The 12284-nt window shown below is 37.4% G+C and overlaps 1 protein-coding gene across 3 annotated transcripts in view; it reads left to right on the top strand.

The window, feature by feature from the left end:
• LOC129367556 (intermembrane lipid transfer protein VPS13B-like) overlaps window positions 1-12284 on the top strand; it is a 291895-nt gene that overhangs the window by 119603 nt on the left and 160008 nt on the right. For 2 of the 3 annotated variants that reach the window (XM_055042090.1, XM_055042091.1), the window contains exons 23-25: window positions 7691-7925; window positions 9565-9779; window positions 12058-12261. In XM_055042090.1, coding sequence (XP_054898065.1) covers window positions 7691-7925; window positions 9565-9779; window positions 12058-12261 — 654 coding nt within the window. Of the gene's footprint in view, window positions 1-7690; window positions 7926-8382; window positions 8747-9564; window positions 9780-12057; window positions 12262-12284 lie in introns of those variants that run through there. The other variant, XM_055042092.1, reaches the window with a different exon arrangement.

Below are 12284 nucleotides of genomic sequence, written 5' to 3'. Positions count from 1 at the left end.
ACTTTATCTGTGATTTTAGGTGGACTATAATCACAGATAGTTCACTTTTTTGGACAACGTCAGAAATTGTGCACTCACATCTCCCCAAATGGTCCAGACTTTCTATGCAAACAAACTGGAGTTAAATTAAAGTGGACTAAACAGGCCTAGTTTGAATGGACCCTTAATTTATGACGAAACCGTTGTCTGTCATAAACATGCTGAAACTGATGCTAATGAGTACACTGAATTCTGATAAGAAATCCTAAAGTTAGTTCAAAATTGTTTTGTGTACATTTTTACACACACTGTTCACTATAGGATGGTAATATTAAAAATATTATGAACTTTGGTAACTATGGTTCTCTAGGATAAAGTTTTAATTACCTAAAATATTATTGGCAGGTCAGACTTTCAGAAAAATCATTAGAAGATGGATCACTAGCTTTGTTCATATTCATTTTCACACGGTAGGTATGTATATTTTTTCATATAACAAATCCATTGAGATCTGAAACATTAACTAAGATGCATTTCCTACAATGAATAGTTGAAAATAATCACTTTTACGAGTCCTTTGAGAAGTTATCTTCAGTCTAACTCGCTGCTTTGTCTTTTAGTTGTAAGGCCTAAGGGCCTCCTGTGGTTATATAGGCCTTTTCCACATGGGGTTTTAAAGCCTAACTGTGTTTGGCTCTCAGCCTTCTCTCTATTAGAACCTGCACCACATATACTCACAGGAACAACCGCACACAAGACACATGAATCCTATGTAGAAAAGTTGAAAGCAAGGGATGGGTTATGAGGGTATTAAAGTTAAACTATTTCAAACAGGGTTAACACACAGGCCTGTATTCTGAACGTCGTCTGACGGTCAAAGATCAAGTACAAAAAATGCATAGAACCTTTCACCAAAAAAAAAAATATATATATATTTTTGAACAGTCATGATCAGATTAGAGGTGACTGGGACGAAACTGACAAAAACAGTCATCTTATTGTGTTCGCAAAGTATTCTCCTCATGGATATTTTAAGCTTCAGGCTCTCCGTCTTTCAAGAGTTTAGTTTAAGTTTCTTCTAGAGTGTATTTATTCCTAAAAGAACACGGTTTCCTATTTCAGAATATAGCATGTAGATCTCAAGATAAGCTGATCTTATCTTTAGACCAGGTCAGCTCAAAGAACATGTTGTTCTTTTAACAGTCCGATGAGTAAGAACTTAGTACACAAGGCCACCTGATAACTAAACAGGCTATCGGTCAAAAAACTCAAAACTCTAAGCACTCTGGCTTTGGGGCTTTTCCCAGCATCCTGTATGGTGGACCTTCTTAAATATTCTAGGCAGGGGCACCACCAGGAATCTTGGGCCCCCTGACAAAAAAATTAGATTGGGCCCCCACACAACTGCTGTTACAATTTTGTTTGAGTCTGTTTGACCCATAAAAAGCGTCACAATTTTAAAGGCTTGCGACTGCCTTGCTCTCTTTGGTTCTTTGGTAATAAAAGTACGTCATTGCTAGAAAAAGATCACAAATAGGCTTGTTGTACAGAACTAAGTTTTCTTTCTTAGAGTCAAATCTGCTACAGGTGCCAGGAATAGGATTCAGGTGTATTAGCTTGTGGCCAAGAGGGTTTACATTTTACTTTCTTGTTTTCTTCAACTCTATGGAGTTGAAGCCCATAATGGGCTCTCTTTTTAATGAAATGACTTTAGATTGTTTTTAGGAGGACATTTGATCTGGATCTGTGCGTGTGTTCAGTTTTTGTATGAATATAATTTAAGCATGCGAGCAGACATGATGTATGTGTGTGTATAGTCTTGTTAATGAGTATGCATGTCATTTGAGCATGTTGTTACAGTTAAAATAAAGCATGTGCAGCCTCGCAAGGGGTTGGTTACTTCAGTCATTTTTTAAAATGATGTTTTTTTTATTTTCTGTCAAAACAGAAAGACGGTCATTTTTTCCACAAGTGTATTAGTAAAATATGGTGCTAGATACACCCTGCTCCTGAATATAAACTCGAAACATGGTCACATTGTCAATCGATGTTTTGTGGGGTTTTTTGTCCTTAATGGATTCGGTCATTGAATTTGGAAACTGAGGTACATGTCCCAGCTGACAGTTAAGTTCATTTGCTATGTTTAAAGATTTTGTTTCACTTCAACAGGACATGATGTCATTGGATAAAAAGAATGAAAAATCATGTTTCTTTGACTCGTCTTTTCCCCTCTTAAATTGTGGAGTTACAAAGATGCCCTTTGAGCACAACTGCTAATCTGGATTTAAAGCCATCTAAAGAGCTGATCACAAATCTATATTGGTATGTGTTTTAATCGTGGTTAGTACCATGTACCATCTTTTGACAAAAGTTTAAAATGTCCTGCTTTTTGAAACATAAACTACACCTATTCTTCCAAACAGCTGCAGTACTCTGTTCGGTATTAATATTGTTGTGCCTGAGCCATGTCCAACTCTCTGTCAGTTTGTGCTGCTGTTTTTATTCCACATTGCCCCAAACACATCAGAGGTTAAACTTATGTAATATATTTTCCTTACTACAATTATACTTTGGGCTTTCAGATGTTTTTTTGTGCCCATTTCTATTTTTAAGTTCATTTAAAATTTTTTCCTTTTACTGTATTGGAAAAAGCCTATTTCTACCAAGTCTACTATTACAGAAAATACATTTCTATTGTCTTAATATGGGTAAAATTTGTTAACACAATTAAATGCCACAGATTCCGACCAATACATTCCGATATATAAAACTGGATCAAATGCGTCTTCAGAAGTCACAAACACAAACCTTTGTGAATGTAGGATGATTAGGAGCACACTCCAGAGGTTTTCTAGAGTTTTCTCCAGGAATAATCAGCAACAAGTAAGGGTGGGGAACACCGACATGCTCCTCCAAGTCAAACCAAAGTCTATTTCTATAGCACATTTAGAAACAACAATAAAGCTGAGAAATCACCAGTGGCACAAGCAGGTAAATAAAAAGTTATATAATAATTAGCACAGTAAAAGCTAAGAAAAAAATGCAAATCAACTTAATCTAAAAGCCAGTGTAGAAGTAGGGTTTTCCAAACCTTAAAATGATTAACAGTCTATGTAGCTCGGATACATAAAGCAGGTGTTTCCTCAGGGTCACCTCTATATTTGGGAGTGGCAAACAGCTCAGACCAATATGATGGCGCCATAACATTAACACTCTTTAAAACAAGCGATAAAATCTTGATACTGGATACTGAAATGAAAAGACAGCCAGTGCAGGCCGGCCAGCACGGTGTGATGTGATCATAGTGTTTAGTTCTTGTCAGAAGGTGTGCAGCGGCACTTTATGCAACCAGCAGCCACTAAATAGACAATTTATCAACACCAACATGCATAGCGTTACAATAATACAAGATGTAATAAAAGCTCGAATCACTTGCTTTTATTACACCTGTAAATGGAATAGACTTTTGTTTAATGAGGAGTCTTTACTGAAAACAGCTCAGGTGATCCGTCAGTCAGGTTAAAATTACCGCTGAAGATCACGCAAGGTTTCACAATAAACAGGCTTACTTGACAACAGAACTTCTGTATAAAAATCTCATTTTCAGCTGTAGTATTGCAATTGGATGGGGTTTTTTTCCCCGAGGAAAAACATCTTCTACTCTGTTATTCAATGTTGTTTACCAAAATCCTAAAGTTAGCTTTTGCTCTTTATTGTTCACCTCCTCACACTTTTTCTTATCTGTCCCCATACCGTCTTCTCCCTTCCATCCTCATTTTGCGTCTTTTTGCTCTGGTCACAAGATGTGACTGCGTCTCCTCTACATCAGTGAGTGGCTAAAGTGGGCAGAGATATGGAAGAAATGACAAATCTAACATTAGTGAAGGAAAAGAGAAGCTGTCATTTATTTTGGCAGTGGTCAAAACAAATATGTAAGTGGACCGTTTCTGAACTTAGACTGTTTTTCTTTTATTTTCCTGGATCTGTCAGCACTGTTCTGCTGACGGAACTGGTGCGCCCCTTTCTTGCCAGTCTTATTTTTTTGCTTGGGTACTCAGAATGTGTCTCCCAAACTGGCGGACGAATATTGTGAAAGTTTCATGGTTCTATAAGTTTATAGTGATACAGTAACACAGTAACTTAAGGACTTAATAAAAAATAAAAATGTGGGTCTTTTTTGCTCTTAAATAAGTAATGGTATGTTAAACTTGAGGAAGCAACATCACTAACTAATCATAAATGCCTTCTTGATTTCTGTGTCTCAAGTGTTTACATACGAGTCTATTTGGTTATGTAACTTAAAATACCTTGCTGACGTATTTGTATCTTATGAACCTTTTCATATTTTGTCACAATACAAGCACATAGAAATCAGACAGGTCAGAGATAAAGCTCTGGTTTACATCATGGTTGGGTCATAAACAATATTTCAAGACTTCAGCTTCTATTCTTTAAGAAACTAATTAGAAAACTTGACAAATCATTACAACTCTGGAGATGCAGAGATCCAAAGCTAAGGTTGGAGACTCTGTTGGCAGAGCAAATATTAGTTTAATCTTTATGTAACAAATGCAAGAAGAAAGACATTGTTCTCAGAAATCCATAAGAACTCAGTTGATACAACAGGACACTATAAATGTGGAAGAAAGTGTTCGAGTCAGACGACAACAGCATGGCACTTCTTGCCCTACATAGAAAACAGCAGGTGTGAATATGCCTGTCATGATAACAAATCTTGCTGTTCCAGAAGTTTTTGAATTAAACAATAATACTTTTGTTTCGAAACAGTTTCCAAGGAATATAATGGTAATGACATATTAGTGCAATTATGCCCTGTCAGAGATCAATAGATTTTAATTTAAAGAACATTGAACCATGGAACAAGAAGACATATTTAATATCCAAACAACAAGTGAAACACCAAATAAAAAGGAAACAGAAGTCTCTGTAAACACATCTGACCTTCAAAAAAGAGATAGTTGAGACCAATACACAAGACTGAAACTTACTGTTGTGAGACAAAGACACCAGGAAACAATCAATCATTCAAATGTAATTTTGTTTTAATTTAAAATTCAATGAACTGACTTACTGCTTATTGTGACAGACTCGGGTCTGGTGGAAACCATGCCATAACAACCATGCGACATGGTAGTGGCAGCATTCTTCCACTAAAATTAACAAATATCAATTTATTTTCCTAAGATAATCAGAATTCAGTATTTTCTGTCATAAATTTTTAGAATAATTTTTCAGCTATTAATTGTTACCATCATGATTGCTCTTTAAAAGTGCTTGAAAATTCCTAAACTTTATTTTTTATTGAAGTAATTAGTTCAAATCAATGTTAAGCCTTGGCTGTGACACTCTGTTTTTATTGACTTCCTAGCAATTATTGTTTTTATCCCTTCTTGTTAATACCTACCCTTTGTGGTTACTCTATTTGTGTTGGATACAGCTTTAGCAGGGAACCCAATTGACTCCTGTTTTAGTTAAAGGTTACAATATTTTTTTTTTTCTTTGGTCTCCAGATTGGCTCAGTATAGACCAAAACTTGATTTAAAAGCAATTTCCTATGCCAGTCCAAAAATGAATCCACCCATTCTGGCGTCATTCTTACCTCTTTTGTTGGCTCAGTTGTCCTTGAATCATTTGTCTTTGTCCATTTTTCAATGGTGTTTATTGGATTTATCAAAAACATGACTGTAAACAACCAAACAGACTGAAGTAGCCTTGTAACATTTTGTTTCCTATTACTTTCTAAAGCACATTAAGGCATTTTATTTTTTTATGCATCATCTACACACTAAGCAGATGTCACTTAGCCTCCATTGTATTTGTGCCCAACATTCTGTAAATGTTACATTATTACTGTTGAACTGTTTTCATCAAATATGTATTTTCAAAACATTTGCTAACAATACTCAGGAAATAATGTAATTTTAGCAGTGTTGTGTAGTGTTAGTTTCTTTCAATCCAAGTACACCCTGGCTTATTTTTCCCCTTGTCAAGATGCTTTGCATACACTAACTTATTCAACGCAACCGATCCTAGGAATATAAATAGGGTACTGCAGATCCTGCATAAGCAATAGACAATGCAGAATAAGTTTATGAGAACCAGCAGGAGGTAAAACCATCAAGTAGCAAATGAAGCTTAACTTTTTGGAAGAACTGTTTGAGCCGAGCATTTACTGTGCAGTCTTTGGAAGAGAGCCGTTCCAACCAACAGGATTTAAGAGGTTTCTGGCAATGATAAGGTATCGGTGTGAATAAAGCTTGCCGTAAACATGACTTGTGTACTAAAACGAGACACTAAAATGTAGAACTACTGAGTTACAGAACCCCTTTTTTTTAAAAAAAAAATAAATAAAAAATCCGCAGTCAGAAAACAAGGAACGTTTTTTTGTCATTATCAAATAATTTTGACTCACGAAGGCTGAAATGAAATACAGGATGTGCTGGGGAAAAAAAATACATCTGTGTTTTTTCATGAAAACGCAGTCAGAATGTATCGAGTTTTTTTCAGGCTTGATTCTCATATATGTGACATGTGGTTACAGATTTATTCAACCATCATGTATACTGTGGAAGCAAAATCATTTAGGAAACTTTAATATGTTATTTACTGCTGGTTTATGTGGTATGTTAGCTGTGCTCTGAAATGAACAATGTGCAACTTCAAATGTATGAGCATGGGATTACTTTTCTAAGTCATGTCAGTTTTTCTTTTTCCCTTTGCTCTCTTCTCTGTTTTTGTCCAACTCTAAAAGCATAAAAGCATTAGCGCCTGTAATTTTCTGCCCATATGTATTATCATATGAATACTGGTAGAAAATATGTCCTCTGGTCTGTATGTTGGTACTGATAGTCACAGGCCCTTTGAGGATGTTTAAAATTTTTTTTGTTTTTTCTTTGTTTCTTTCAGTCTGTTGATGCTTAACTCATTGAACAGAAGTTCACTGACAAATTACTTGAAATATTTACACCTTGCGTCACGTTATTAAAGATATGAGAGGTTTTTAATACTCTATAAGGAAATAAAATTGGATACAGAAGATGCATTTATGTCTGAAACTGCCCGAAGGTTCTGTAACTGTCATTCTTATGATTTGGTCTTTTAATTCAGTTAAAATGATAGAGAATGACAAACCTCTTCTCGTTCTCAAAAAAGGCAGAGCAGTGGCTACTGATTACTGACCCAAATCCCTGAACCAAACAGCTTTATTTTTGATGAACAAAAAACCCGTTCACCGTAGGGCAACTAGAATTTGTCTGCTCCTTCAAATATAATTTGAGGTCTGGATTTGACTGCCAAAGTCTCTAAAGTTCTATATGGTGTTTAGTTCCCTTGAAGGAAATTTCAAATTGGCTTCAAAAGGGCATTAAAACTCTCCAAATATTTCTTTAGCTAAGGTCAAGTAAAATTTTTCTCTCGGGGGCAAAGAAACAAATAAATATGCACAGTCTTAAACTGTGTGAACTAAGTTAAGTTCATTAAAACCATCACTCAAATACGCACGCATTGCCAAATCTGTGATTCAAGGGTCCTGATCCCTTGCATACAATATTTCTTCTTTTCAGTGCTCTGGAAGTCCCTTAATGATGCCATCTGACTACTAAAACAGTTCACTAATGTTCTTTAGAAAGGTCCAGCGCTGCTGATTTCGGAGCCATGACCTAATGTGGGTTTCTTCTTGTCCCTTTTCCAGCTGGATCTCCAGTCATGCTGTGTGTTCCTGCCTAATGACAGCCTCCCTTCTCCCAGCACCATCATCTGTGGAGACATACCTGGTACCGTCCGCAGCTGGTACCACAACCAGGCCTCTATGCCTGGAACTCTGGTCGTCTGCCTGCCCCAAATAAGCGTCCTCAGTGCTGGGCACAAGTACATGGAGCCCCTGCAGGAGCTCCCCTTTGTGGTCTCAAAGCCCATTTTAGAGGAAGGTAGGTTCTGATGTAATCACATCTAAACCTGAATGGATGTTGGAGAGAAACACATTCCCAGGCACAACGTGAGATCCACTGGTGACCCGGTGTCAAGAAGATTAATTTGAAAGGTTAAATGAGAAAAGATGATGGGTGAAAGGTACACACTGTGTGTGTTAAAATGGAATCATGCTCCAGTTGGTGGAGAAAATGTCTAGAATTATTTTTATTGATAATTACATTGAATAATAACTTAATGGTTATAGGCTGTATAATGTGAATTCATCATCATTATGGCTTTTTCAACACTGAGGAGACCTTTGACCTTCTACCACTCATTTACTGTGACAAAAGACAAACAAACTTGAGAGTGCCTTTTTGAGAGACAGATCTCACACATGTGGCGTGTACACCTGGGAGGGTTGACAGAAGCAACACTTAACACAGTTGAGCTGAGTTTGTTTTTTCTCTTTAGCAGGGGAAGGATAATGAAGAGGCTTCTTTTCTCCTCAACCTTTCAGTGACATCAGCTTTGGCCTTAAATGTCAGGATAAGAAAAGACAGCAAAATGGCGACGTTAGTTGCCTCGTCTGGTTCGCTGCAAAAATGACTTGCTTATCTAGTCATGTCTGTGAAATCCTCCCTTTTGGACCATTGAATATACGGAATAGGAAAAATGTAAAATATAGAATCAGGATATTATCAAATTACTGTGTCTCAACATATAGAACCACAGAGGCTCTTCTCACAAAAGCAACCACTTGTTTGTTAAAAGTTAAAAAGAACTTAGTAACACACCTTTTTTGAATACTAATAAATTGATGTTTACTGAGCACATATATCTCTTTGTTGGTATGTTTTTTGTTTGTGTTGCTTTTGATTACAGCATTCAGAATAATTCTGTCTCTTCAGTATAGAACAGAAACTTTATCATTGTAGCAGTTCTCCATATAAAAACATCTCATTTAAAAAAGAACATAAATTATTACTTATAATGCACTTAAAAAGTGATCTGAAAACTACAATAGACATAAAAGTAGACAAGGTAATTGACCACCTAGTTACATTCAGCAAGGTGATGGCTGATGGGTAAAAACTGTTTCTCAGCCTGTTGGTTCCAGTTTTTAGAACCAACCATCTGACATTAAAACAAATGAATCTTTGGCTCTTAAAAATGGGGTAAAAACTGTATGCTTTACAGAAAAAGCAGCAAGTTAAAGACAGAATTATTTCTTAGGAACTTCATGAACCACCATAATGACTGAACTTGTTTAGATTTATAGTGCTGAAAAATTTGGGTGCAGTTCTCCATATTAAAACAATATATAGTTTATTATTCAAAGTAGTTTAAAACCTTCTCTATGAAAGGAAACCTAGCAGATTTCTTTGAGTCATTGATTTGGCACATTCACACTTTCTGGATGAGAACGTGAAGACAGTGGAGAGGCAGAAACCCGCAGTAAGAGAGCAAAGTGCTCTGATAGGAACATATGGACCAATCACATCTCCTATCAGGTGATTATTAAGGGCTGCAATCAGCTTTGCTCATATGTCTGGTTAACATTTTCTTCAGTCTATACTGTAAAGTGCAAACTGCTAATCTTAGTTTATTTTTCTCCCTTCCCAACATGTTGATGAATGTATCATTGTACCCTAGGTGATGCCTTCCCATGGACAATAAGCCTGGGTCAATTCAGTGTTTACACATTGTTGGGAAAGCAGCAGAGTCTTAGCCTGCTGGAGCCCATGGGATGCACCTCCACACTGGCCGTCACATCTAAACTGCAGGGCAGCTCGGAGGAACGACCCTCGTTTGTGGTCTGTCTCCACGTTGACCTGCAGCCCGTCCATGTCAAGAGCTCCAACTCTCAGGTCAGCCACGCAGTCCGAACATTCACAAAGTAGAACCCAAACAATTCCATGTTTATTTAAGCAAACTATTGCCAATCAGAAATTTTGCCAAGTAATTTATTAGTACAAGTATGTAATTCTAACCACAACTTATGATATCCTATTATTCCTTTCTATGTCTTTTTAAGAACTGCTTTTAACCCAGCCCACTACAGAACCTGAGACCTCAAAGCGGTTATGTTTATTTATCATTTGCATTGGTAAAAATTCACCTTTTGATTAGTGCGTTGTTGCTGGACAGTAACTATTTCCAAAACAGCCTCTGCTTTCTCTGTCTTTGGTTGGTTAATTAATATTGCACCGAATCTGAGACATTGATTCACTCAAAGTACTTGAACATATCCAAGGCATTTGGCCTTGTAATGGCTCTTTCCCCCAGGAAATACATTCTTGCAACATTAAATCATTTTTTCCATTGCTTAGTGATGAAATACTTCACAGCACAAATAGGAGTATTTTTAGAAAGTGGGATAAAGTGGTGAAGTGCTCAAGAGAAGGCTCTTGTATTTTTAACATAGCATTTTTTCTTGGTGTTTCCATCCAGAAGATGTAAGTGTTGATCTGCCTGTTGTCTCACAATTTTTTTACATGAAATCTAAAATTTGTCTTGTGACAACAAACGTCAGAGAGTCTTATAAGGATTGTATGCAGTAGAAATCTCCAGTTCAAAGATTTGTTGTTGACAGTCTAATGTGATGGTTTTCAAAAATAAGGTAACCATGTTATGCTGTTCAGTAAATAAATGAGATTGCAGTTGCAAAGAAAAATGACAATAAAAATTGTACTGGATCGAAAAATTTAATGTAAATGCTACTAATGGGAAAAAAGGTAAAAGGAATCAGCAGAAGATCTCTTTGCAGATTGATTAGCAGCCCTGACTTGAAAAACTTGGGTCCCTCAGCAGCTTAGTTGTTCTTTATTCAATGTGCACACCCCATCCCTTCTTCCCTTTTTCCGCTCTCCAACATTCTTCATTCCCTTGTTCCACATCTGCTGCTGAGAGCAGTAGGCCTTGTTGTGCTTGGTTGGAGTTCCAGGACCAAAAAAAACAAAAAACAAAAAATCCCAGAGAGGGGGAACTTGGTGCTTTACCTCCCCTGCCGGCGGTGCTGTTTGGTCGGGTATGGCAGACAGCTGTTGGCCCAGACTCCGGACAGCAAATGGATCGACATCAGCAGCTCTTCCTGGACATGTTTGAAATGGCCCAGCTGTAATGTATTGTGCTGCATTTAATTTGATTTATGTTCATTTGTGGAAGGCTTCCTTGCAGTTTGTGCTCTCACAGTAGTGCACGTGTGTTCGCCAGCAAACGAGAGTAAAAATGGGTTCTAAAGAAATCCAGTTTTGTGTATGTGCGTGTCTGTTCACCTTAAAGCCTGAGGGACGCTTATTGGTGGGGATTACAGGGAGGAGTCGCTGGCTGCAGGAGCACAGCCTTTGAAAATCCAGAAATTTGCTCACTTTTGAAAGTATTTTTCTCTGTTTCTCTCCTTCTCTTCCCCTCCCTAAAAATAATGTGCAAAGGCACAAATAACTGAAAGCATCACATCACATTCTCATACTGTCCTCTCATGTTTTCCACTTCTTTATTTGGCTTTGTGTTTGTGAAAAGCCAAGACCTCCTTTAATGTGAACACATAATAAATAGTTGAGAACACTTGACAGCAGCTCTTCAGTTTTTCCTAAAATTTGGACGTTTTTTTTTTGTTTTTTTTTTTCTTTTTTTTTTGGAGTAAACATGAACATTGGGCTAAAGCTGCGTTGGGTTGGGAATTATAGCAAATGAGGATGAATTATTGTTCATTTCTAGGTAATATTTCTCTCTTTCTTTCCCTCTCCTTAAACTTTAACTAGGTTTGTTGTCAAGCACAAAGCTGCCAAACTAAATCATGATAATGGTCCTTGACGCCTGAACTATGAGAACTCCCAAGTGCAGCTGTTGGAGTCAGACCTTGGCATATATATACATTTCAGTCTGGTTGTAAAGAGTGGGCTTGCTTGTGGTTTGTCTTAAAAGGTACACTATTTGGTCTCAGATTTATCCAGAAATGCATGAAAGCTTCCTACATCAATCTGTCACACATAAAAAAAATAAAACACAAAGAATTAAAAGTACACAAAGTGTAATTTTTGCTCTATTCTGAAGTAATTCATCACATTGGCAGTGAGTAGGTTGGAAGTAGAGGTAAAGATATGTTGCTGTGACCTCATCATACATGTTTATCTTGCTCTCATTTAGGTGCAGCTTTTATATGAGATCTTCCTCAGCTGGAGCTGTACATGGGCACGTCTGCAGAAGCATGGTATTCTGCGTCAGACGTCCAGCATCCCAGACCCCCCCGCCGGCGCTGCCCCGTCCTCCCCAGTGCGCAGCAGTGCAGGCACGGCTCTCCCCGACACCAGCACCTGCAGCCCCTCTGCAGACTTTGGCTCCCCCACTGAGGTTTGTTTGTTAGACATTGGACT

This window comes from Poeciliopsis prolifica, unplaced genomic scaffold, assembly GCF_027474105.1.
Source record: "Poeciliopsis prolifica strain line A6 unplaced genomic scaffold, Auburn_PproV2 SCAFFOLD017, whole genome shotgun sequence".
Taxonomy (NCBI): Eukaryota; Metazoa; Chordata; class Actinopteri; order Cyprinodontiformes; family Poeciliidae; genus Poeciliopsis; species Poeciliopsis prolifica.
This window is presented reverse-complemented; position numbering and strand designations above follow the sequence as displayed.